The sequence below is a fragment of the Chrysochloris asiatica genome, unplaced genomic scaffold (genome assembly GCF_000296735.1).
Source record: "Chrysochloris asiatica unplaced genomic scaffold, ChrAsi1.0 scaffold00102, whole genome shotgun sequence".
Classification (NCBI taxonomy): domain Eukaryota; kingdom Metazoa; phylum Chordata; class Mammalia; order Afrosoricida; family Chrysochloridae; genus Chrysochloris; species Chrysochloris asiatica.
Window position 1 is genome coordinate 668,918 of NW_006408620.1, and position 26,512 is coordinate 695,429.

At 38.4% G+C, this 26,512-nt stretch overlaps 1 protein-coding gene across 2 annotated transcripts in view; it reads right to left on the minus strand.

Annotated features, from left to right (window-relative positions):
- Positions 1-6,602: 6,602 nt before the first annotated feature.
- RBBP6 (retinoblastoma binding protein 6) overlaps positions 6,603-26,512 on the minus strand; it is a 35,916-nt gene continuing 16,006 nt past the window's right edge. Inside the window, exons 5-18 of one of the 2 annotated variants that reach the window (XM_006867190.1) lie at positions 26,045-26,133; positions 25,823-25,919; positions 25,304-25,443; positions 22,420-22,592; positions 20,285-20,388; positions 19,863-20,182; positions 14,636-14,732; positions 14,257-14,335; positions 14,100-14,154; positions 12,887-12,955; positions 11,878-12,240; positions 11,488-11,589; positions 8,958-10,718; positions 6,603-8,577 (exon numbers count right to left, since the gene is read on the minus strand). In XM_006867190.1, the coding sequence (XP_006867252.1) occupies positions 7,008-8,577; positions 8,958-10,718; positions 11,488-11,589; positions 11,878-12,240; positions 12,887-12,955; positions 14,100-14,154; positions 14,257-14,335; positions 14,636-14,732; positions 19,863-20,182; positions 20,285-20,388; positions 22,420-22,592; positions 25,304-25,443; positions 25,823-25,919; positions 26,045-26,133 (5,019 nt within the window). In that variant the 3' untranslated portion in view covers positions 6,603-7,007. The remainder of the gene's footprint in view (positions 8,578-8,957; positions 10,719-11,487; positions 11,590-11,877; positions 12,241-12,886; positions 12,956-14,099; positions 14,155-14,256; positions 14,336-14,635; positions 14,733-19,862; positions 20,183-20,284; positions 20,389-22,419; positions 22,593-25,303; positions 25,444-25,822; positions 25,920-26,044; positions 26,134-26,512) is intronic. The other variant, XM_006867191.1, reaches the window with a different exon arrangement.

Below are 26,512 nucleotides of genomic sequence, written 5' to 3' on the forward strand. Positions count from 1 at the left end.
CAGAGGAGCAACTAGTTAGTTTAAACCACTGACCTTGTGGTACAGACTCAGTGACTTTGTGTAAGGTTTCCACGAAGTGGTTGGTGGGTTTTAACTGCTTACTTTGTGGTTAGCAGTCCAGTACTTACCCTACAGTGCCATACCAGGACGCCAGAGAGGTAGGTGGTGGTGTTATGTGCTGTTGAGATGCTTCCGACTTATAGTGACTTGGTATAGGGTATCCGAGGAGTGGCTGGTGCGTTTGAACCATCAGCTTTGTGATTCACACTGACCTTTTGTCCAGTGTATACCCTTCAGCACCACACAAGAACTCCAGCTAGGTAGATTATTGTTGTTACTAAGTGCAGTCAAGCCGATTTGGATGCATAGCGACCTTGGATAGGGTTTCCAAGGAGCAGCTGGTGAATTTGAACTGCCTGCCAGTCTTGTGTTTAAACTAACCTTGTGGTCCAGTGCTTATCCTACAGTGCCACACCAGGACTCTAGATGGATAGGTAGAGATAGATAATTTCAAGGAAATAGTTTACACAAATATAGGAGCCAGGAATCCCAAATCCAGAGATCAGTTGTTAGGCCGGAGACCTCTGCTGGCTCACAGAATTAGAGGGCTTGGCAAATCCAAAATCTGTAGCAGGCTGGAGACTTCTGCAGGTTTATGTCTGGGAGACTAAATGTCAGATGAAGAGAAGAGTGTCCAATTTGAGAAAGAAAACTGCTTTGCAAGGCATCTTGGTGTTCCGGAGGCAGACCACATATTGGGAGAAACTCTCCACTGTTTGATGACATCAGACTACATTATGGAACAGAAAACAGTCCAGTGTTTGCCAATCTACTGAGAACCATAGCCTAGTCAAGTCGATACATAAGCTTAAGTATCGAAGTATGTTATGTAAACCAAGCTTTATAAGAAACTAGTAAAAAATTAAAATTGGTTGCCTCTGAAGAATTGGAGTTGAGTTGGGAGCAGCTAAGGAGTTGACAAGCAACTAGGGTTTTTGGTTATCTTAAAAAATTCCTGATTTTGTAAACAGTGTACAACTTTGTTAAAAATAAAAACAAAAATTAAAAAAAAAAAAAACTTGCAAATTGAGAATATGTATTACAGTCTGGATAAACTCAGTAAAAAAATTAACCGCCATATCCTGGTGGAAATGTTACTGTTGACATTTTTTATTACCAGTAAAATTTAACTTTTTCATATATTTGACCATTTGCATTTGTGTTGTAGTTGAGTTTATAATTAGAAACAATGATGTGGGGGGTGTAGGGGGTGAGGGGTTGCTATTTTAAACAATGATGTAGGGGGTGAGGGGTTGCTATTTTAAAGAATGGCAGCTTCTTCTGCCCTCTAATGGCAAAATTCATCTCAGGGGAATTGCTTCCAAATGCCTTAGAAGATGTAGAACCTAGGACAGAGACAAACCATCATGCTGTGCATAGAAAAATAACAGAATGTTGTGGGAAAATAGGGGAGAAACATCATGAAATTATATTATGTAGAAATTATATGAGAGTAAAAAGTCCAGATTAGAAAAGTCAGCATCAGGAATAGACATCCAGAAATCAAAAAGGGACAAACCGAAAGAAAACATCTCACAAAAACCAACAGAAATATTGGAGAAGACCCTGGGATTCCAGAGAATGGCAAGTTTGAAAGAATAAAGGGAAGGTGATTCTACAAGACTGGTTAAGAAAAAAATTGCCCAACACCTGGGTTATATAATAAAATTGGTTTTTGAAAATAAATTAATACACCTAATTTTTAGAAAAGTTTTTTTGTTTTTCGAAATGGATATGTTGTTCTCTCGAAGTTATTTATCAAAAACACCTATCATTTTCACACTCATCTTTTAAACTGTTGTATATTAAATACTTTGATATTTGGGCCTATTTCTGGAGTTTTACAACAAACACCACCTTCCATTTGTCATTAAGTCCTTCCAGTTGGTTCTGATGCATAGTGAGGAGCAGCTGGCTGGCTTGGACTAAAGATCTTACAAACTGACCTTGTGGTACAGTGCTTATCCCACAGTGTGCCACATCAGGACTCCACACGTATCCATGGTGTTGTTGTGAAGTGCCATCGAGTTGGTTCTGACCTATAACGTCCCTGTATAGGGTTTCCGAAGAGCAACTGGTGAGCTTGAACCACCTACCCTGGGGTTCAAACCAACTTTGTAGTCCAGCCTATTATTTTTTTTGTGCTAAGAGATTTAAGTACACGGGCAGAAGTATAAAAAAAGGCTCATGTTCCAAATCAGAGGTTTGGTTCTATATAGCTCAACACAAGAAAAGCAATACACATAGATGGAACACAACACAGGAAACGAGGACATGACATAGATGGGGACACATAACAGAAATTGGTGGTGGTGGTGGTGATGTGTGTGGGGTCAGTTCCGACATGTACCTACCCTTTGTAGGGTTTCCGAGGCTGTAAATATTGATGGGAGCAGAAAGCCTCCTCTTTCTGCTGCGGAGCAAGCTGGTAGATTTGAACTGTTGACCTTGAGGTTAGCAGCTCAGCTCATAATCCCCTACACTACCAGAGGCTCTAGAGGATGAGTGAAATCCTTGGCTTAAACATTTTGGAGGTTTTGCTCCCTTTTGTTGGCATGCTGGATTGGCAAGGAAGCTATTTTAATGTATGATTGTAGCACTTGTTAGCTATTTTAATGTATGATTGTAGCACTTGTTATCATTCTTGGCACACTGAGTATACCCACTACCCTTGAGTCACTTATGACTCAGAGACAAAGAAGAGTTCGTAGGACAGAGCTTTTCAAAGCTGCCATCCTTATGGAAGAAGGCTGCCACACCTTTCTCCTGTGGAACCACAAGTGGGTTGAAACAGTTAACCTTTCAGTTAGCAGTCAAGTGCTAACTTGACTGCCACCGGAGCTCCTTATTGCTGTTGCTGTTGTTGTTGTTATGTGCCGTGGAGTCGGTTCCGACTCATAGCGACCCCGCACAGGGTTGCTGAGGCTGTAAATCTTTACAGGAGCAGAATGCCTCATCTTTCTCCCACAGAACCGCTGGTAGTTTCGAACTGCTGTCCTTGCGGTTCACAGCCCGATTTGTAACCACTACGCTGTTGCTGTTAGTGCCTTTGAATCAGTTCCAATTCATAACTACCCTGTACAGGATTTCCAAGGAGTGGCTGGTGGGTTTGAAACACTGACCTTGTAGTTAGTAGTGCTTTAGCATACTGGTTAAGAATCGGGCTGAAAACCTTAAGGTCAGCAGTTCAAAACTACCAGCTGTTCTGCGGGAGAAAGATGAGGCTTTCTGCTCCCGTAAAGATTTACAGCCTCTGAAACCCTGTACGGGGTTGCTATGGGTCAGAACGGACTCTATGGCGCATAAACACCACCACCACCTACCCTACAGTGCCACACCATGGCTCCATCCCAAATCAACAGTACCTTAGGGCATTTTCCTCCCTTAAAAAAACTGTCCCATCACTGGTTGTCCATGAAATTCTTTACTGGCCTCTGCATGTACCCCTCTTAACTAGATGAGAATGTTTGCTTGGTAAAATGTAATAACCTCAAAAGCCATTTTTTAACATTTTAGCTTATTAACCGGAACTGTCTACAACGTAGAAAGCATAGTTTGACTTTTGAAATATAAACCAGGCACATTCCCTTTGAGGATTTAACTCAGTCTCTGAAGGAATCATCCAAGCCCATCCCTTAGCAATACAATTTAAAAAGTTCTTACAGCATCTTCAGTACAACGAATGCACCTTGGATGTGTACCTACCTGGGGGTGGGCTGTGCCTATGCCAGCAGGCTGGCAAACACTGGGAGGGACTAATTTAAAGAAGGCAAACTAACATCCAAACAATGAGCAGGAAATTGTCAGGCAGGCAGAGGAGAAAGGAATTAATTCCAACCACATCAGTCAAGTGAAAAGTTTAAGATGTGGCTTTCTTTTGGGAATCACTAAAAACAGGTGGGAGACGGGTCGTTAACAGTCTTATATGTTATCTAATGGAGTCCTGGTGTGGCGCTGTGGATCAGCAATGAACTGCGCAACACAAGGTAAGCAGTTCAAACCCACAGGGTTGCTCAGTCAGAACTGACTTCACAGCACTTAATAATTTAAGTCCTGGTGTGGTACTGCAGGATAATGCACTCAGCAGCATGGTCGGCGGTTCAAGCCCATCAGCCACTCCTTGGAAACCGTATACAGGGTCTGTATGGGTTGGAACCGACTCAATAACTAATATGTTGTCTAACACCTCACAGCTGGGTTGAGTTAGACTTGTTGGGTGCTAGGCTTGAGTAGCCAAGGTTAGAATCGATTCAATGACACTTAAAAATTAACATGCTAAATAGCTTATACATTAATAAGAATCCCAGTGGCTCTTAATATTTCAAGTACTGAGCACAAAACTCCGCTGCTTATCAAAGTTTAGTCTGACCATAGAGACCCTTGTATAGGGTTTCCAAGGAGCAGTTGGTGAGTTTGAACCGCAGACCTTTAAGTCCAGTGCTTATCCTACAGCACCAGACCAAGACTTGGCATAGTGCCTGGCCAAGTTACTTCTTGTCTTTGAAGCTTGTAGTACGCAGTGTTCAGAGTCTTACTCTAGGTTTGGGGGTCAGTTTTTAATAGTGCAGCACAATGGATTAGGGACAGCAGTAGAGTTGGGGGGCATCAGCACATGGTTTAAAGGAAGGGGTACTGGAAAGCTAGGGAAGGCAGACAATACGACTAGAATGAGACACCACAGGCCTACTCTGGGTCAACACAGGAAGAAACTGTGCCAGGTTATGGATGGAATATTGAAATTGAAAATATCAGAAAATTGTGCTAAGAGTGGGCTCAAACCTAACCCACTGCTGCTGAGTTGATTCCAACTCCTAGCGCCCCTCTGTAGGATTTCTAAGACTAAATGTTTACTGGGGCAGTCCGCCTCATCTTTCTCACTGGGGCCACTGTTGATCCTACAAAGCCACCAGGTTGACAGAATTGATAAAATGTCCATTCTAAGTGCTGAAGTCCTCAACTGCAATGGAAGATATAATCTGGATTTTTGATCCAAATCAGCAAGAATAGTTTTATGGGACTGTTAAGTGTCAGTATGTTGGTAAGTGGGTGAGGGGCATGGTTAGAACAGATACTCCATTCCTAGCAAGATAAAACCATGGAGTCCCTGCATGGTGCTGTAGGATAAGCACTTGACTGCTTATTCCAAGGTTGTCTTGGTATGGCACTGTACAGCTTAACTGTAAGGTTGGTGGTTCGAATCCACCAGCTGCTCTTCATAAACCCGATACAGATTATGTATCAGGACTGACTCATTGACACAAGATATAGGTGTCTGAGAAAAAAACAAATGCGCTTTAAGAATCATGACGAAAGCAAAGCCATTTAGGGAAAAGTTGGCTTCATTTAAAAACAGCATTTCCCAAATCTCATTACTCAAGTTTTCATATTTATAGTATTCGTATGTTGTTGTTAAGTGTTGTTGAGTCGGTTCTGACCACACAGCGACCCTGTATAGGGTTTCCGCGGAGCAGATGGTGAGCTTGAACTGCTGACCTTGCAGTTCAAAAGACTTTGCCGTCCAGCGCATTAACACAAAGCGCCACACCAGGATTCCAGTATTCATATAGAATCTACACAACTTTAGTCATGTTATTCTTCTTTAAATATCACTACTTAAAACATACATTCTATTAACAGGTACACATACCACTTAAAACCGAGTAACAAAAATGGTTACTGTTAAGTGCTGTCAAATCAGTTCTCACTCACAGAGACCCTGTATAGGGGTTTCCAAGGAGCAGCTTGTGAGTTTGAACCACCGACCTTATAAATCACACCAATTTTGAGGTTGAGTGTTTATCCTACTGTGCACCACCCCAGGACTCCTGGTGTGGTATATAAAAGTTTCAAATAGCTCATGGAAAAATTTCATTAATTCCATTTGTCCACAAACTTTCTGAAGCCCCCTCATACATGTTATACTGTGCCTCCTGTCCCAATACTCCAGGGTTACTAGACTAGACTGAGTTTCTAGCCTTTCCTCTTTTTACATCATCACCTGGTATGGTGCTGTAGGATAAGGATTGGCCTGCTAACCAGCTGCTCATTGGCCATCTTATACAGGGTTGCTGAGTCATTACTGACTTGACAGCCCTAACAATAGCTTCCAAAGCACCATGTCCCCAAATCATTTCAGCAGCTTTTTATTGTCCATCGTGTTACTTCCTGAACCACAACAATGAAGGTAACCCACCACAGTAACCCACCTAGTGCTTCTGGACCTGCCTTTAAGAAATTTCATATTTACTACTGTCATCAGGGTTTCAGTGAAGTGAGCATGTGACTAATAAACAAGTCACAATTCCTTATTGCTAAGATTCAAGGTCAAACTTCTAATTACCATATCATACTCAAGACAAATTAATCCTGACTTCTATCTTGCCACACTCACCATGAGCTGCCCACGAAATCTGTCTTTCATGTTTACTTCAGAATTATGGACATTTAATTCAACTTAAGACTCAGTAATTTTTAAAACAGGAAAAAAGAAGCAGGAAGAGGTATGCTGCTGTTTTTTTCAAATAATGCAAATATTCAACATCTGAAAAGTTGACAGAAAACTTTATTGTAATCAAAAAGTGATATAATGAATTAAGCAAATCATTCTGCTGATATTTTAGAACTGATATCAGCTTCTGCCAGGCAATTAAAAAAATTCAAATGTGAAAATTTCACAGTACAGTAAATTCCACCCCAACTAATTTATGGTGGTTAAAAATAATAGGCCCTAGCAAAACCTCTCATGTTACATGGTCACACTGACAGTTCTGTACAAAAGTTCGTGTTATAAAGCTCTGATGTAAAAATCAAATAATCAAGCAGCAATATTTTAAGTGCAGCACAGAGTCTTCCATGTCATTATTTACAAGGTCTGAATTTCTTTACATTATAACAAAATTTAATACAGATGACTTAGTAATTAAGTCAATTTAAAAAAATCTGTCTTTTTATACCGTGACAGATTTCACTTTTTGGTCATCTTTCTCCTTCTCCTTTTCTTTATCTTTGTTCTTTTTTGACTTCTTTTTCTTGTGTTTGTGTTTTTGGCTTTTCTCCAATTCTACTTCAGTGCCTGCATGCTTCTTATGCTTCTTGTGTTTTTTATGTTTCTTGTGCTTTTTCTTTTCTTTCTTTTTCTTCTTCTTTTTGCTGTCCTGGCTTTCTGCTGAGCTGGCACTGCTACTGTGGCTCCGGGTCTGGCTCCCAGAAGGGCTCTGACTTCTACTTGGGCTAACGCTGGGGCTGCTCTGACTCTGACTCCTGCCTATGTGGGTCTGGCCAGCGGCGGTTGTGTCCAGGTTCTCTTTTGCTTTCTCTATGACTTTATCTTTCAACTCCTTAGACACTTTTCCTAGTGTTTCGTCTTCTTTTACGGATACATTACTTTCACTATCACTTTCATTATAATCTGGTTCAAAAGCAGCTTCATCAGTTTCCCGAGTTAAGTCTGAGGAGAGGCGAGAAGAGTGGCTTAATTGGGGCTTAGGCTTGACAACATTCTTGTCAATTTGCCCTGTAACTTGCTCTTTTTCAGTTTGTGTATCTGGTGAGTTAAGTGTATAGAGTAATTTGTTGCCACTTGACTCTTTATTGTTCCTTGCTTCTGATACATGCTTCTCACGATCTTTACAAGTATTTTTATCTATAGACTTTGTCTCTTCACTTGAGCGTTTAGTATCATAAGTGGGTTTGTGATCATGAGGTTTTCTGTCTCTTGAGGGACTTAAGTTACTTTTTTTAGACTCTCCTGTTCCCTTCTTAGACAAATCTCTCTCATCCCTGGGTTTCACTTTCTGTCCAGATGCAGAATCTTTATTCCGTAGAGGAGAATCTTTTCTTCTTGTTGACTCATTCCTTTCATCTCTTCGTTTGGAACTTGCATAATCCCTGTTGTCATAGTCAGGTTTTTTGTCTCTATTGGGAGTGAAATCTTTATTTGAGGAACCACGAATGGAATCATGCTTATCTGAAGTTCTACTGTCTTTGGAAGATTGAGACAGATTTTTAAAACTTAATTGTTCATTGAGACGGTCCAAATTACTCTCTTTCTCCGGTTGAATGATGTTCTTCCTCTTTTCAGGGTTTTCCTTTTCCAATACGGAATGATCTCGATCTTTGGTTTTTCCTTTCTCACTGGAGAGAGAGTTTTTTGAACTTTTAGCCTCATGCTGCATTATTTCATGGCTCACTTCCTTGGTGAGTTTTTGAATTTTCTCTGATGGCTCACTTTCTTTTTCATTATACTTGATTGTACTTGATGTCTTGGTGCTAACAGTTTTTATAACACTAGCAGGCTTTCCTACTGTTGACACAGGCTGTGTAGATTTAACATCTTCTTCTTCAGATTCAAAGTCATCTTTATCCCATTTGGACTGAGGAACCTGAATCATAATAATAACATCTTCAGCAGGAGCTGTATTGTCATTATTATATTCTTCCATAGTTTTAATGACAGTTCGCTTTGTATCTGTTTTTTCTTCAGACTTCCGCACAGGACTGCCTCCAGTTGAGCTTGTACTAAAAGAAAATAATAAAATTATTTTAAATTCATAAAATTAACTATAAAACATTAACAGATATAAAAATGATAACTGAGTGTAATTAAAATTTCACTTAAACACAATAAATGTGCTTTCAACATTAAAGACTATTCTGCTTTAAAATTTTAAAGATATGCTTATACAAAAAATGTGTTAACAACAAATGTGTTGTTCTTCAAATTCAGAATCTTGTCTTTAACACTCTCCTTAAAGGCAGTAAGAGTAAGCCTGCCTAAACCTTAAGATCAGCACATTCTTAATTAATGTGTTTCACTTTACTTTAATAAAAATTAAAAGCACGGAAGAGACCCCCTCTATGAGAGCAAACACACACACATGACATCCATAATCACGTACCTGGTATAATCCACAAGAGTTGAACTGGATCCTTCAGTCCCAGTTACTTTTCGTCTGACCTTTCCTTTGACTTTTTCTTGTTTAACTTTGCTGGATGTAGACTCCAATTTTTCAGAAGTTTCTTTTGTATTAGATATATTTTCTGTACTTCCAATTTTTTTTCCTGTTTCTCTGTTGAGCTTAATTTTTTTGGCTGGGGCAGTTGATGATGAAATTTTGTCCTTTTCAGGGGTTCTATCCATCTTTTCAGTATCAGGTTCCATTTTGCGTTTTGGTGATGGTTTCAGTATTTCAGTTACTTCTAATTTAGAAATTTTCAATGAGGATGACTCAAATTCTTTATCTACACCTTTTTCTTCAGTTTTCCTTTTTCTTTTTTCTCCCTTGTTGTCTAGTGGCTTACTTTTCTCGTTAGGCTTCTTGGTCTTGTCTTCCTTCTGAGTTGGTTTTTCTGATTTGACATCTTTGGAATAGTCCTTCTTGACTTTTTCCTCTTTGATTGGTTTTGCTTCTTGGTGCTCTTTTGCTGACTTGGAGTGAGCTTTTCTAGGGGTACCAGTGCTCTTTTCATCTTTCTGAGAGGAAGATGCTGTTGATTTAGTAGCGCTGTCAGTCTTTGGAGTCTCCTCTTTGGTTTTTTTCAGTGGAGGTTCAGATCGAGGAGATTTTTCACGTTCTCCATCTACTTTTTCTTGAGTTCCTTTAGCGGGTTTTGCATTTTCTTTTTTGGACACAGCAGATGCATCATTTTTCCGTTTGTTTTTGTCACCTTTTGCTTTTGGCTTATCTTTGTCTCTCTTGTCTTTTTCAGATACTGATTTAAAAGTGATGGAGTCTGCATCCATTGGCTCATCTCTAACAGGTGTAGCATCATCTCGACTTGGGAGAACAAACAGTGACTCTGTTTTAGTCTCCTCACTACCAGGTGGTTCTCTAGATTTCCTAGCCGTCTCGAGTAACTCTGGGTTCAGAAAACATTCGCTTTCTTCTCCTTTTCTTCTTTTTCTGTGTTTCTTGTGCTTATTCCCTTTACCATCTCCAGGAGCATTTTCACTCTCTTTCTCTTTTGCTTTTGCATTATCTTTCTGATTGTGACTGTCTCTTGTTGAAAGTTTTTCTGGATAGTTGCCACCTATATTTCTACTTCTATGACTCTGTCCAGCAGAATAATCTTCTCTGCGGTTTCTTGTAAAGGGAGAGTTTCTGATATTAAGTGGTAAAAATCTCTCTGGAGAAAAGTTCTCTCTATTTGCAGAGGGTCTAGGCTGTGCTCCAGCAGCATAATCTTTATAGTATTTTTCATACCATTCTCGGTATTTTCTCTCCCATTCTCGGTAACGCTCTTTTTCAAATGGGTCTCTAAAGTCAACACTCCTCCCGTAATAAGCTTTTATATCATACGGTGGTGGAACTTCTCTGTATCTATTAAAATACTCACGTTCTGTCTCTCCTTGAGGTACATTACGTTTACTGGGCGACTGTCCCCTAAATGCTTGAGGAGATCTTGATCGTGAATGATACCGTCTATAAGGAGGTGATCTTGACCTAGATCGATGATATCCGTGAGATCTAGACCGTGAGCGGTAATTCCGACTCTTTGCTCTGCCTCTTCTGGGGTATGGAGGCGATCGTGAATACGAACGAGAATGAGAGCGGCTAAATGATCGAGAGTATGAGCGTGAGCGTGTTGAACCCGATCTTGATTTAGAGTAAGTGTAGGAACTTCTTGAATATGATGAACCACTATAGGGAGATTTAGACCTAAAAACAAAAACAAGACAACAGTTGATAGTTGAGAAATATATGCAGAAAAAACATACAGCACATCAAATTCTAACACTCTCCCAACAGTTTATCTATCTTTACATTTAGTTTCATGATTAAAGAGGCACAGTGACCTCTGTTAGGATGAAATCAAGTACAGAGATCAGAACAATTACTCTGTTACAATTAGAGTGCAGTGTGATAATTATACAAGCTAACTGACATTAAACAAAATACCAATTAAATTAAATTTCACTTCCTATCTGATCAATTTTCTGTCCTATAATTGCTATAAAAGGAAGCACATTTCAAGTGAAAGCTTAAAAATGCAAATCTCTTAACAAACTTCTAGGGAATTTTTGTAATTCAGTTTTGCTGTCAATAAGCAATTTGTATTACTACTTTACGATTACTCAGGTTAATGTTCCAGCAAGAAGCTGTAGCCTTATGGTAAAAGAGTGCTCAGAAATGTTCTTTCTACTATTTCTTATTTTTTCTTTCCATAAACAATTTCCAATTATACTATTAAAAACTTTAAGGGACAAGGGCAATTTAATCCCCGTAACTGCTAGTTCTACACAATAGAATGTACATAGAGACATTTCAGTAAACATTTATTGGGAAATAAACTACATCTCCATTTCTATAAGCCTAAACCGAATCAGAAAAATTCCGTTAACTGCAATGTTATTTATATCCATAGCTAATCCCTGGATATTCGAAGTCCCATTTGTAATTCTGTTGTGAAGGCTTGCAAAACACTAACCTGGAAAATGAGCGCCTACGCTCCTTTTGAATCTTTTTGTATTCCATCAATTCCTTAGCAAAATCATTTGTAAACTCATCTAGCTTGGACTTTTTCTTTTCCCTAGTAAAATAAAGTTAAAGAGTGACAGTTAACAAAAACCATTTAAGAAAACTAAGAAGACAAATGTAATTAGATCATTAATGAAATGAATGAAATTGCCATTAGTTTTCTACTTTAAAACTATAAATAACTAGGAATCCCTGAGGAGGTTGCTTATATGTCTTTGGAATAATTTTTAGTTGATTTTTCTTGCACTAACTGGAAACACCAGAAAAACTTCTGAAGATACCTATTTATGTTACATTCGAGAATGGAAAAGTGTGTAATAGTGTCAAATAAAAAACATACTCTTCTTTCAGTCGTCGTTGCTCCCTATAGAATTCTTCCCTGGACAGAGGTGGTGCTTGTGTCGTTGGGATGGTATTTGAATGAGCTGTCTGCACTCCCGATGATACCCAGGGTGTTGATAAATTGGCAGGAGCTGGAGGGAAGCCTGGAGGAGGGACACTATACCCAGCAGGTGGCGGCTGGCCGGGAGGAAACTGAGGAGAAAACTGGGGTGGAGGAACGCCTGGCGGGAGAGGAAGTGTATGGGGAGGAGGTGGGTACAAAGGTGGCGGTGGAACAGGCACAAAAACTGGAGTTGCTGGCAGTGATGGGCCTTGAGTCCTCTGTGATCTCTCACTGTGGTGTCGTCCCCGATTTATACTTCTGGAGAAATAAATTCCAAGTATTATTCCTTCAAACTCAAATCATCTGAAGCATGTCTTTTCTATTTTATTAAGCTTGCTTTTGCTATTCTTAATTATTCTCAAATTGTTTCTCCCCCCAACACCATCCAAATGAAAAAACAAAAACAAAAACACCCCACCACATTCTGTAATCTCCTTTAAGCGAAGGAATGGGTAATTCTCTATGGAACACTAGAAGAAGAGCTCAATATTATTGCTATAAAGTTAATTCGGAGGCTCTTTTTTCCCTGGGAGCTACTGTGCTGGAGAGAACTCAATAAATATACTTTCCTCTTGAGTTCTCCAGGCACTTCCTAAATTCAAAGTCTGTGCCTGTCAAAGGCAAGAGCACCTAACAATGAACACTCTTGTGGAGAAGAGAAGGTGTGTGAAGACTGGGGCAGTTAAGTCTAGAAGAGAAATTAATGTAACTCTTCTTCACACTTGGGAGGTGAGCTTGCTAACTAATCTAACACCTTAAATACTGCCTAGGTCTGAATAACCTGTAGGTCCACATCATTATTCTATTGTGTACCGACAGAGAGGAAGTAGTCAGTAAATAAGGAGATAAAAGACTTAAGTTATATTTCCCATTTGTTCATCAGATTATTATTTACTATGCCTACCTGTAACAGCTCCTTTCTCCCCTTCTAATTTGCTGTGCTGGAGAAACCAGATATCCAAGCTTGTTGGGACTATGTGGGGAAAAAAGATAAAATTGGTTCTGAGTAATATATCTTAAGGGTCTGGTGTGGTGCTATAGGGTAAGTACGGGATTGCTAACCGCAAGGTTAGCATTTCTAATCCACCTGTGGTTCCCCAGAAACCCTATACAGCGGTCACTATGAGTCGGAACCTGAGAACTCAATGGCACTTAACAATTCTCTATAGGTATATACATGACCTTTGAGTGTAAAGATTTTAAGATACCAAATTTTAACCATTCATAAAACGTTCTCACTCCAACTCTTAAATATGTTGCAGATAAGAGAGCTGAGCAATCATTACACTAACTTTAACTATGTTTTTTGATTAGCTATGATAATAACTGGAGTCCTAGTGTGGTGCTGTAGGATAAGCACTGGACTGCTAACTGCAAGGCCAGCTTTTCTAAAGCATCTGTGGTTCCCCCAGAAACTCTATTATACAGTGTCACTATGAGTCTGAACTGACTCAATGACACTTAACAACGACAACTACTATACAGCTACTAAATAGAAGAGAGTTGTGATCTAAACTTAGGTCTGCTTGTCTTCAAATCCTATGATCTTACCAATGATGTATTCTGTTTGCCTTTTAATTAATATACTTTATTTGGTTTGTCACTCAAACAAAAATAATTAAGCTTTAGACTATAACCCACTTAAAGTGGGTTATATACAATAATAACTGTGTAAGTAGAAATATAATAAATAAATCTTATGACTCTTGATGTCAAAATACAACTAATTAAGAAATACGTTTATTTGTGGTTGAGGGCAGACAACTGAATCCTACAGGTTTTAACATGTAGTGCATGATCAGGCAGTGTTCTGTTCTGCTCTGACTCAGAATCACTTTGATAACACCATACAACACTAACTACATGTCCACTATATTATCCGACATGAACGTAGAGAGAATCTATAATATTTTATACTTTAAAAGAGAATTAGTTCTTTTTTTAAAAAAGAAAACAATTGTTCATAATCTTAAATCTTAGATGTTTTACATAACAAACTCTGTTAACCTGGCATATGAGAATTTACACGAAACCATTCAGCAACAAACTGTCTAATCCGTAGTGTTCACTATCCAGTAAGAAAATAACTAGATGAAAACGATTTTAAACATACTTACTGTTCCCAACCTGGTCGACCCCCTCCTGGACGAGCAGTATTTATTCTTACTGGACCTTGCAAACAAAAAACAGTAAGGAAACACAAAACTGCATGTTAAATAAAGCGAAAACGATTTTTCAAAGGAAAAAGGTCCAAACCAAAATTATTTTACTCACCAGTTGTAGGGATCAATTGTCCATGTAATAATGACTGTCCAAGCAAAGATGGGGTTCCAAGTACAGGCACCTGGTAGCCCTTAAGGACAAAAAAAAAAGGGTTAGCTAAGTTTGTTTTTACCTCTTTTACACACACGCATTGTTGATGGCAAGTGCTTTCGAGTTGATTCTGACTCATAGCAACCGTGTGCAGGGTTTTTGAGAAGCAAATGGTTAATCTGAACCACCAACTTCATGGTTCACACTCCAGTGCTGTGAACCAGCGCGCCACAGGAGACATGTACATATTTAAAATAAATAGTTTAAAACAAAAATAAAAAACAAAACATGTACCGTAAATAACCCCTTCTCCCCAATTTAAACTGCCAGGAAAATTTACCTTCTCTTCCATAAGAGCAGTAATTGCCATTGAAGAGGTTCCCTTTGGATGTTCTGATGCAAGGGCTGCCGCTGGCAAGAGTTTAGAGTCAGAATCTCTGGAAAACAATTCAATGTATATATAATACATGCATCAAAAAGTGACCAGAAATGAAAGATTAAGTAAGAGTAAAAACAATACGTAGCTAAGTTTATGTATCATCTACATTAAGTGTAGTGCTTATGAACTGGGCTGCTAACCTCAAGGTCGGCAGTTCGAAACTACCAGCTGTTCCATAGAAAAAGATGAGGCTTTCTGCTCCTGTAAAGATCTGTAGCCTTGGAAACCCTGTGTAGGGTTCACTATGAGTCGGAATCAAATCCACAGTACTTAACAACAACAATATTAAGATGGGTCAATTATGATGACGTCTAAGGAAAAAGAGTGAGAAGTGGACCCTTGGAGAGCTGCTCTGAAATAATAAGTGGAAGAAACCTCCCTTAATCAGTGTTGTATGTGGTAGGTATGACAGAAACTGACTGTATGAATAATAAAATTTGGGGGAAAAAAATCAAAGTGTAGTGGTCTCCAAGAGACTGCCAGTAAGACCAAGGACTGATGACTAGGTCTACACAGACCCTCCACCACATCAAATATAAGAGATACAGATGAAAACCCTGGAACCCCAAATTTCAGAAGAAAGGTTAGAGAAGTAGACCGAGTACTTGCTGGGAAGAGAAGCTGAGCAAGGACAGCGAAAGAGAGAGACTGACTGGTGAATGGCCAGCCAAATGCAGTGTGACCATCCTGAACTTTTGTGAGCAACTTTGGCAACAGAAGGTGGCCTGGGAGAAAAGTCATACAAGTGACTGAAAAGCTCTACCCACCGGGCAACAGCCAATACCAGCTCCTATACCACGTGATCAATGATAGGCAGCAGCCAACACCAACCAAGCCCAACCTAAACTGAGGTGCATAAATGGGCAAATGATAACATTGTACACACTTCCATTCTCTAACTACATCCACAGGAGACAGTTGGTGGCAGCCTAGGAGCACTTATTTCATCAATTAAATAGAAATATGACAACCCCACAATGTCCTGGAGAAAAAAGAAAATTTTAGCTCACATGAAGAAATGAGAGAATGGCTCAAACAAATGACCAAGATGCAAAGCTAGAAAATGTTCCTGAAGGAGAAAAGAGAAACGGTGATGAATGAAAAAGAATTCAAAAGAACTGGAAACCCTATACAGGGTCACTATGAGTTGGAACCAACTTGATGGCACTTAACAACAAACAACCAGGATTGACAAAAAGATGGATCAAAGCAAGGAGAACACAGAAAAAATTAAGAATTCAGGAAAACACTGTAAGAAGACAAAATAAATGCAGACTTTTAAATAACACAAAACCTGAAAATTAGAAATCCATAAAATTAATATTTCAGAAATGGACAACACAGTGAAAGCGCAAAGGAGATTGGAAGCAATGGAAGCCCAAATTATTACTGAGTTTGACAATAAATCTCTCAATACTAATATGTTAGATAAACAATCAGGAAAAAGAATGCAAAAATCTTAAGAAAGCCTAAGAGTTATGTGGGACACCATGAAAAGGAACAATTCACAGTATGACCAGAATTTCAGAACAGGAAGAGACAATTTAAGCAGAGACAATTTCCCTAACTAACATCATGAAAGATTAGAAGACAACCATACAAGAAGCTGAACAAACTCTAAACAGGAGAGATACCAAAATAAAGTCACCAAGACATATCATCATCAAACTTTCTAAATCCAAAGACAAGGAAAGAATCCCAAGAGTAGCTTAGGAAAAATGAAAAGTTACCTACAAAGTAGAATCAGTAAGAATGAGCTCTGATTTCTCAGCAGAAATCATGTAGACAAGAAGGCAATGGGATGACATATAAAAAATTCTGCCCAGAATCATACCTAGCAAATCTGTCCCTCAAATACAACAGCAAAATTAGGATGTTTCCTGAGCAGAGGTGATGGCATAGAGAGACTGGAGCTGCAGGCTCTAGGTCGACGGACTGAGTAAAGCTGAGTGCCTACCTGCAGGAGAGACTAACTTAAAAAATGCGCCCTTTAAACATTCAGCCAAATGCACAGTGAGCTTTGTAATACATGATGAAGCAGGGCAGAAGCCAAGGGACCACCTGGCTGAGAGAACTTAAGAGGCATGCCTGCAGCATGGCAGAAAAGAGGTGTTGCTGAATAAAAAACTGCTACATCCTGATAAGGTTTTGATCCTGAATTGTACCCTGTTGACTTCCCTAATAAACCACATCATCATTAATATTGCTATGAATTCTGTGTGGCCACTGCAATGGATTATCAAACCCAGACGTGAAGCAGAGTGCTGTGGGAGGGATCATTGATGTCAGAATCGAGTAAATCCTGTGGAAACATGTCTGACTGCCACTTCATAGGAATCCACCCTGGGCTGATTTTGAGTTTGATTCTCTTTCCCACTTGTAAAGCCAGGGAAGTCAGACATGGTACATGGTCTCTATATGATTTTTGTAGCAAGCAATATACAGCAAGAGGGAAACCAGCAAAAGAAAGATGAAGGTACATACGTGTTAAAGTGAACAGAGAAAAACACTGTTAATCATTGGTACATGGAGGGGATTACAATCATTATAATAAAGTAGATGATTTGTTGAATGTAAAACTGATGATCTGCTCTGTAAACCTTTACTCAGTTCACAACAAAAGGTTTTTAAAAAATACAAGAATATACAAGGACGAAATGAATGCAGAATTAGAGTTTCAGCTCTACCATTAAACAGAAGGTGTAACTGTGGGTAAGTCTCTCTGGTTCTTATTCCGATTACAAATCAAATCCAAGGTTGAACTTCTAGATTGATTATTAAATATATAGGCAAAGATCCACGCTTAAAAAGATTTTTCTTCAGTATGTTTAGAGCAGGTTCCTGGCATCTAAGTTTACGTTGATTGACTTAAGAATTTATGAGCTATTGAACACATGGTCAGAGTACCTTTCATTCTGAAATGTTAAGATTTAAATAAATTTTCACTACCCTTCTACAAAGGAGCTCTGGTAGCACAGTGGTTACGAATCGGGTTGCTAATCTCCAGGTCGGCAGTTCTAAACTACCAGCTATTCTGTGGGAGAAAGATGAGGCTTTCTGCTCCCACAAAGATCTGCAACCTAGGGTCACTATGAGTTGAAACCAACTCCACGGTAGTTAACAATAACAGCCAAAATTATATCCAAAACAATAAATGCTGTACTATCTTCACTATTATTTCAAAAACATTTTAATCAGCCAAGCGAACTCTGTTCCTATCTAAAATAACTTTTCATTTCCTTTCCCTAGCTCCTGATATCTGTCATCTACCTTCTGTGTCTATGAATTTGTCTAGTCTAGATATTTCATGCAAGTGGAACCATATCATATCTGTCCTTCTGTGTATAGTTTATTTCACTCATCAAATTTCCAACGTTCAACCCATAGTATGTATCCAAATTTCATTTCTCTTTATAGCTCAGTAATGGTCCATTGTATGTATTTATAGCACCTTTTCATTCATCTTTGATGGACATTTTGGTTGTTTCTCTCTTTTGTGTATGCTGAACACTACTACTATGAACTCTAATTGCCTAGTATATGTTTCAGTCCCTGCTTTCATTTCTTGTGGGAATACAACCATCCCCAGGTATCTGCAATGTTCCAGGACTGCCCTCAGACACACAAGTCCCTGGTGCAGTATTTGCACATAACCTACATACGTCTCCCATATGCTTTATTTTAAAAACATTTTCTTGTGCTTTCAGTGAAAGTTTACATAGCAAGTTAGATTCCAATCCATAAATTCATTCATACTTAAGTCGTTCCTCCATGACACTCTGGCTGGAATTACCACCATGTGTAAGCATGCTCTTGACTTCCTCCCTGGGCTTCCCTCTTCTCCCTTATCATCTTTGGTTTTAGGAAGAGCCCTTTTGGTCTCTTAAACTTCATTATTCTAAGGAGCACATTCTTCACAGGTTCTAGTCCCTCTTATTTGACTCAAAGGTAGCCTCTGGGAGTGGTTTCAGTTTCTTTGGCCTTCATTTAAAAAACCTTTTTTTTAAAGCCATTCTAACTTGGATCTTCTATTGTGGTCTTAGGAGCTCTGGTAGCGTAGTGGTTACGAATCGGGCTGTGAACCTTAAGGCCAGCAATTCGAAACTACCAGCCGCTCTGCAGGAGAAAGATGAGGCGTTCTGCTCCCATAAAGATTTACAGCCTTGGAAACCCTGTACAAGGTCGCTATGGGTTGGAACCGACTCGATGGCACTTAACAACAACAACTGTGGTCTTAGCCAGAGTGGTTGACAGTGACAGCATGGCATCATCCAGTTCTGGTCTTAGGTCAGAGGTGGTTCATGTGGGTCATTAGGCTTTTGGGCTAACTGCTTCCTTGTATTTTCAGTTCTTAGTTTTCCTTTGCTGCAGGTGGGAAGAGACCAGTAATTCCTTCTTAGGTGTTTGCTTGCAAGTTTTTAAGGCTCCAGATGCTACTTACCATACTAGGCTGAACTATGTTTGGCCAATTTATCTACATGTACCCTGAGACTACGGTCCTTAGCCTTCAAAGGTCCAATGGTTCAGTCCTGATGTTCTACCAATATTTTATGTCTTTCTCCACCTATCCAAATTTTTCTTGGAGGTGGTGGTGGTTATGTGCCGCGGAGTTGGAACCAACTCATAGCGACCCTGTACAGGGTTTCCAAGGCTATAAATCTTTATAGGAGCAGAAAGCCTCATCTTTCTCCCATGGAACAGCTGGTAGTTTCAAAATGATGACCTTAAAAAGTTCGCAGCCTGATTCATAACCATTATGTTACCAGACCTCTGTTCTTAGTTATGCTCAAATTGGCCCCGTTCTAGTTACCATTATTATGACCACTGGTAAATTCTTCCTTCTCTGAACTAAAGACGGTTCAAGATTTAGTAGGGATTGTTGGCAACTTGTAACAATGCTAGGCTTTGGGATGCTCATTACTTGCCAAATGAATCACCTCCATTTGCTGCTTCCTCCAGTAGAACCAAGTTATTTCGTACAAGCAGCCTTACCTTATGAAACATAGTAAGAGTCCACAGAATACTTATCATAGGTTAAAACAAAAAACTGTTATAAAGCAGTATATAATAATGAAACACTACACCAATCTCACTGACTCTCTAACAGTGAGAAATATATTATACTCACCGGAAAGGTCCATCTGGTTTTTCTGAATGGACTGATATGGACACTGTTGCAGTGATATCAGGAACAGGAGCTGGGGTAGAAGAATTTCCAGGCACAGAAGCCAAGGAAGACTGAGTCAATGAAGACATGGAGGGAGCTGGGTGAGTTGAGGTCACTGGAATCATCAGAGGATCTTGCTGTCTTGATATTGGAGATCTCATCAGAGGTTGTAAGTTTCGCTGAATTAGGGGTCTTGGAGGGGGAATTGGGGGTGGTGCTGGGGGTAACTGTTTTCGCAGTCTTTTTGTATATCCAGTCTCATTTTTGAAGTTATTAACAGCCTACAGAAATCAAACATGAAGATGCAGAAAAGTCTGTTGTATCAACTCATGTAATTAAATCAATGAAAAGATTTTTACAAGTGTTCTTAATAGAAAGGATACCTGTCGTAAAAATTTATTGGCAATTAAACCATCAGGTGATGCACCATTGTGATGACACGTTGGACACGTATGTTCATCTGATTCCAGAAGTGCTGAACGTATACCTGAATATGGTAAGATTTAAAATATTAATAAAAGCATTGTAGAAACTCATTATTTATAGAGTGAATTAAAAAGATGTCCTTCATCTGCTTGTCCCATTACTGGTTTCTAAACACATTCATTTCTACTCTCAGATTAAAAAACGGAAACAGGTAAAGTCTATTACCTATACCTACACAGCACTCCTCTGCTCTAAGTTGTCTTTACAACCTTTGCTATTAAAAAGAAAAGTCATGGATATATTTCAAGACTTTTAAATAAAGAGAAAAAGCACTCTTTTCCCAAATACTATTCTTTGTTTAAATAGTTAATAATGAACTATTACAGAAAAAGAGGGAGATGACCTAGAAAGAGGCAAAAACTTTAAACGACCTACAGCATAGAAGATAGGAGCAAAATTAAATTACAGATTCAGATTGTGCTCCAATGTAGTAAGAACTCAGTAATAAGTGGTCTGTCAAATCAAAGACACACTTTCCAGTACGTTTTAACTTGACCTCTTCCTGACTTTAGTATTCATTGAGTAGGGCTGAAAGTAAAGGAGACTTATATTCCCAAACTTGCTTTAGAAATAAGAAAGGCCAGAGCAAGACCGAGAGCACTGAAATTTTCAGATGACATTATTTCTTTTGGGTCAAGAAGGGATAAATGTAGGATAAGTAACAGGAAAAACCAAATGCTAATGTAAGTGATTTGTTAAAATATAGTCAACCTGGCAAATACACATTTACAGGAAGCAGGTCTTACTACTTAACAATTTTAGAATAAGCTGTATCATTCACAATCCCAGAAAGGGAGTTAGGTACCATTTTAAAACACTCCCGAGTTATGTCTCAACTGAACAACGCAAAGTCCATTAAAAAAGGTTCTACATCCCACTTTGATGAGCAGCAACTGGGATTTTAAAAGTTTGTGGGGTATCCATCTAAGGTCTCTCCTCATCTGGCACAATGCAGAGTGCAAAGATGCAAGGAATCAATTACTCCAAAGGTTTAACGGGCCATGTGAATCCCAGCCCTGTGACCTCCTGAGCGCAAAACTAAATGTTGTCTGACTACCAGTGCTGAGCACTCGGAAAGGGACCACAATAAAAAGTCCTGATTAGAGTGGGAGGAAAATGTGCAACAAAACTCAAATCACAAAAATAAGACTGTGCTTACTCGTCTGGTTAGAGTCTGGTAGAACCCTTGAGAATATGGCCCTTCAGGCCTGGCAATTAATTCACTCCTATGACTTAACTTTCAGCCAAACAACATAGGCCCACTTATAAGGTGAAGTCACAATGCCAGAGAGGTAGGCACTCATCACAACAATAAACCACACGAGATCCAAAGGGCAGCCTTTGCCCAGAGATAGTTTAGACAGCAGGAAAGGATAGAAAAAAAGGGCAAATGGAAAATGGTAAACAAAGGAAAGCAATGGGAAGAGCGCTGTTAACATCGTGGGGATTGTAATCATATGTCTTGAATCAAAATGTATGAATTGTTGAACAGAGAACCAATATGCTCTGTAAACGTTCACTCAAGTCAAAACAGCAAGGTTTTGTTTTGTTTTTTATTAAAAAAAAAAAAAAAAAAAAAATCGCTCACAAAATATCCCCAAATATGAGAGGGTCTCAAAAAATTATCTTTTAATCCCACTTTTTCCACAAACTTTTTGAAGCCCCCTCATATCTAAGGCCCAAAAGGTTTATAAATTTCGGCACACCATTAAAAATGTATAGGAAACCAATAAGAATTCTATATTTGACAAAACCTCAGTACAGTCGCCCCGATAAAGGTAATTTACAAGAACTAGTCAATTCTAATATCTGAAAGGACAAGGGGGTTATTCATTTTATTAATAAATATACATACATACACAACAAAAAGAACTCTCACTACTAAATGCTAATTAACATTTAGAAACTACCACTATTCTTTCCTTATTATAATATATATAACACATAACAATTACATATTACTAAGAGCTTTTCTAAGTAAATACAAATATTCTAGAATACACATCTGTGAGGGTCCTCCAACATTTCTTACATTCATCACAATAACTGTTTCCACAGCAGGGAATGACAACTGCATCAGTCATAATATCTTTGCAAATGAGACACAACAATTCATCAGGGATAGGGTCATCTTCTTCAGAAGAAGAAGATGGCTCCTCTGGTAAGAAGGGCGGTTTTTCTTTCTTCCCTATTGCATACGCTTCCCTGTAAAAGAAGGTTTAACATTTTAACATAGTTAACAAGGCAAAGTTATTCCTAGGACATGCTACATGTTCTATTACACCATAAAGGAAACCTAATTCAATGCAATGCCCCATTAGTTCAAACAAGCATACCTTCCAAATTAAGGTCAAAGTTATGAACATTCTCACCCCAAACAACAAAAACCACAACAAAACTCTAAACAAATATAAAGGAATCGCAACAAAAAATGTTTTAAGAGTAGCTAAGGGGATCTTCAAATCATATACGCTAAAAAGATCTTCGAATCTAATGCATAACTAAGAACTGAGGGCCAGAAAGGTAAAGCAACATGCTTAATGCCAGTTATATTTTAGGTGCAGTGAGACAGGATATGAATTTACACATGAGAATATCCCAAACACAGATTTTTTTCTATCCTACCACGGTCCTTGAAACAAATGCCCAACAGTTCCAAACACATGTGAAGAGATTTAACTAAATGCCACAGAGCGCAAACTACAATTAGCACTCACAGACAATTAAGGAAAGGTTGTCCAGAGGAAAAAAAATTTTTTTTATTACTTTCACATAAATCAGAATAAGATTTCAAAACCAGTGGCCTATTTAATAATTACTATTTTAAAGGAGAGACTAACCTATTCATAGTCCATTAAAAAGATTACAAAGTCTTAAAATTTTCAAATATGTATTAAAATCATGAAATTAACACTTCATTAGACATTTCTGTTATCTTCTGTTGAAATGTGTTGCACAGAAATGTTAAGATACTAATTTTAAAACACCGCCAAACATGAAGAAGAACAACAAAATGGCTATTCTCAGACTTGTCACCGATTTCCTAACCCCGCTGTTCTGTACTTAGGCAAGTTTGTATTAACACAGGAATTCCTACAGAAATCCTTTCTAACTTCACTGAGGAACAGAGTGTGTTTATCTCAATGCTGAAAAGGAAAGAATCTCGGCTGTACGTAGCAGGGTACCTTAGGTGTGTTATTTGTGTTGCAGCTGCTCCATAGACATCACCACGATTCCAGAAATAAGTATCAATTTGCTTATGCCCCACTGTTCCCAATTTGTGAAAGAGGAGTCTCCCACTGCCCAAAAGAGAGAAAAGAACAAAAACAAAACAAAAAACAAAACAAAACAAAAAAGAGGATAACAGAGGATAGAAAAAGAAACAGAAGAAGAGTCTGAGTTGCTTTATCAGCGGTGTTAGTGGAGAGGGTGAAAGTTTCATTTAAAATATTTGGGCTCCCATCTTTCCCCAGCATTTGGTGTGTGTTTGGTACAAATGGGGTTTTATATTTCAGCATTCAAAAGCAAAGAAATTAATTATTAGTTAGGGCTCATAGGTGAATCCTACACCTATAGAAATTTTTCCAATACAAACTTCTATTTTTGACATACTTTTATACAATAGATCAGCAGTCTGCTCTTAAATAAACTTTGTCTGCAAAAGAAAATAATCATCCATTTAAACCTAACGTTGTTTGGAAGCAACTATGAAGTAGTTGTCTCTTAAAAACAGCGTAACAACAGACTGCTCTAAGATGAATCACAAAAACACAGGATGATGACTGGTAAAAAATAAATGGGGTGAAGGTGAGGATGTGAGCAGGACTGGGAGACTAGGAAAACATTAATTCTTAACTGTAAACTAAAACACTGCATTAACTAATATACATACCGGAAAACCCTACGTCTTGTCAGCGTCATTCCAAACCATAGCCATTTCATCAACCCCACCTTGCTCACCAGAGTACCCCACCACCCCTTAAACATTTATAGCATGAAGCTGAGGAAAAATGTTTTAATAAACAATTTTATTGTCACTGAGAATATGAACATCTATTCTTTAAAATGTTTCTCGAAAGTTTTCCTGAGGACCCCTAACTTCATAATCCTTTGTTAAAGACTTATTTAAAATACAGAATCAGGGTCCCATCACAAAACCACTAAATCAAAACCTCTAAGGCAGGACTCCCAGAATCTTTTAGCACACTTCTTGTACAGCAGATATTTAAGCACACTTCTTGTACAGCAGATATTTATGCATAACAAAGAACAGCAGTTTGTTTGTTTGTTTTAGTATATGATGCATTCACAACTGCTTTAACAAATAAAATATATTAATAAAAAGCAGACAAAATGGGAAGTTTATCTACGTATGTCAGCAGGTGTTTATTTGTGCATTCCATTCAAATCTGCTAATATTTTACAATCTTAAAGACTCATGTGATATACTCAACCTTATTTAAGATATTTCAATAGTTCACTTATTCTTGGTGCTTAGAATTTGCCTCAATACCTCACGAAGCTTTTTTTTCCCTAAATTTTTTGTTTCTCAAAATGATCAATTCAGACATCTGTCTTGTTCACTTACAAAAAATGCAAATAGTATATATGCTAAGAATATGTGAGTATGTATGTGAATGAGGAAGAAAGCAGGGAATGACAGAAAAAGAAAAAAATTAGAAGACTATAGGGAAGTGGCACTCATTGATAAAAATCCCCGAATCCATTTGAAATTTGCTTTGAATGGAGCAGACTGCAGCCTCTCATTCTTATACAGAATGCAACATGTGGAGACGAATGGACTTGGTATATAATGTTCCAGAGTCTAAACAGCCAAATTACAAGCCCAAGATTAGAGCATGACACCCTGGGTCTAACTGCAGTCTTCACTGGTAAGATCTAATCTGAATACTTACGCATCTATAGTTGGTATTGCATATTTTCCAGTGTTGGTAAGCATTGCACCTTTCATGTTAGGATCTTTCACTTCCATCATAAAACTTCTAGGAATTCCAGTGCTCTTTTTAATTCTAGGACCAGATTCAAAGTTCTTATCCTATTCCAAGGGCAAAGGGGGAGACAGGAGGAAGATGAGACAAAGAACTGACCTTTAATAATACTAGCTAATATTATTAATCTTCATTAACAGCCATATGAGATAAAGCACTATTATTATCCCCCATTTCACAGAGAAGGAAAAACAGACTTAGCAAAGTCAAGTGACATGCCTAAGTTTACTCAATTATTAAGTGGCAGAGCCAGGATTTGAAGTCTGGCATCTGGCAATTTGGTTCCAAAGGCCAACAAGTTCACTTGCCATTGTAATAGAGACGGCAGTATTTACCAAGAAAAATAAAGTAGTAGTTAAGAAATAAACTCTTAGGGGAAAAAAAAAAAAAATTAAATCGATACTATTGTATCTACTTTGAACTTACTCCATTTGTTGGGCAATTCTTAATATAATGGCCAGGTTTACCACATCGGAAACAGGTATACGAAGGAGGAGGTGGGCCTAGAGGTTTCTTCATGTAACTGAAAGGGGAAAAAAAATTACATGTACACAAAGACTTCAAAAATTAATGTGTTTAATTGGGGAAAGGGGGGAAGCCCACCCCCAAACAAAAATTCCTATTAGTATAAAGCATTTATGGACTTACTTTATTGGGTCGTATTCATGGCCAGATTGCAACATCATTGCTTTAATTTTATCTTCTTCAGAAGCATTGGCTTCAGCCAGATTGGCAGTCTGTTTAACAGGTAATTATTTGACATACACATTAGAAACACATTTAAGACCACACAACCAAAGACAACACCACTCATCCTGTAAAGAGCAGTATCTAACTAATCTTGAGTAAAAACAATTATTTACATGTATAACCTGGAAGAGGCGCTGGGAGTTCCTTACATCATTACATGATGTTTAAGTGGTTGCAGGGCTGAAGAAAGTTTTTCTGGAGGCACTCAAACCTTAGACCCTGTTTGTACCTTATAGTAAGATTTGCATGCTATTCCTTTAAGAACTAAGGTTAAGTCAGAAGAAAACACTTGATGATTTTAAACCTTAAAAACAATTCAAGTGTCATACATTTTAGACTGTATCATTGATACTTAGAGCTTGGAGG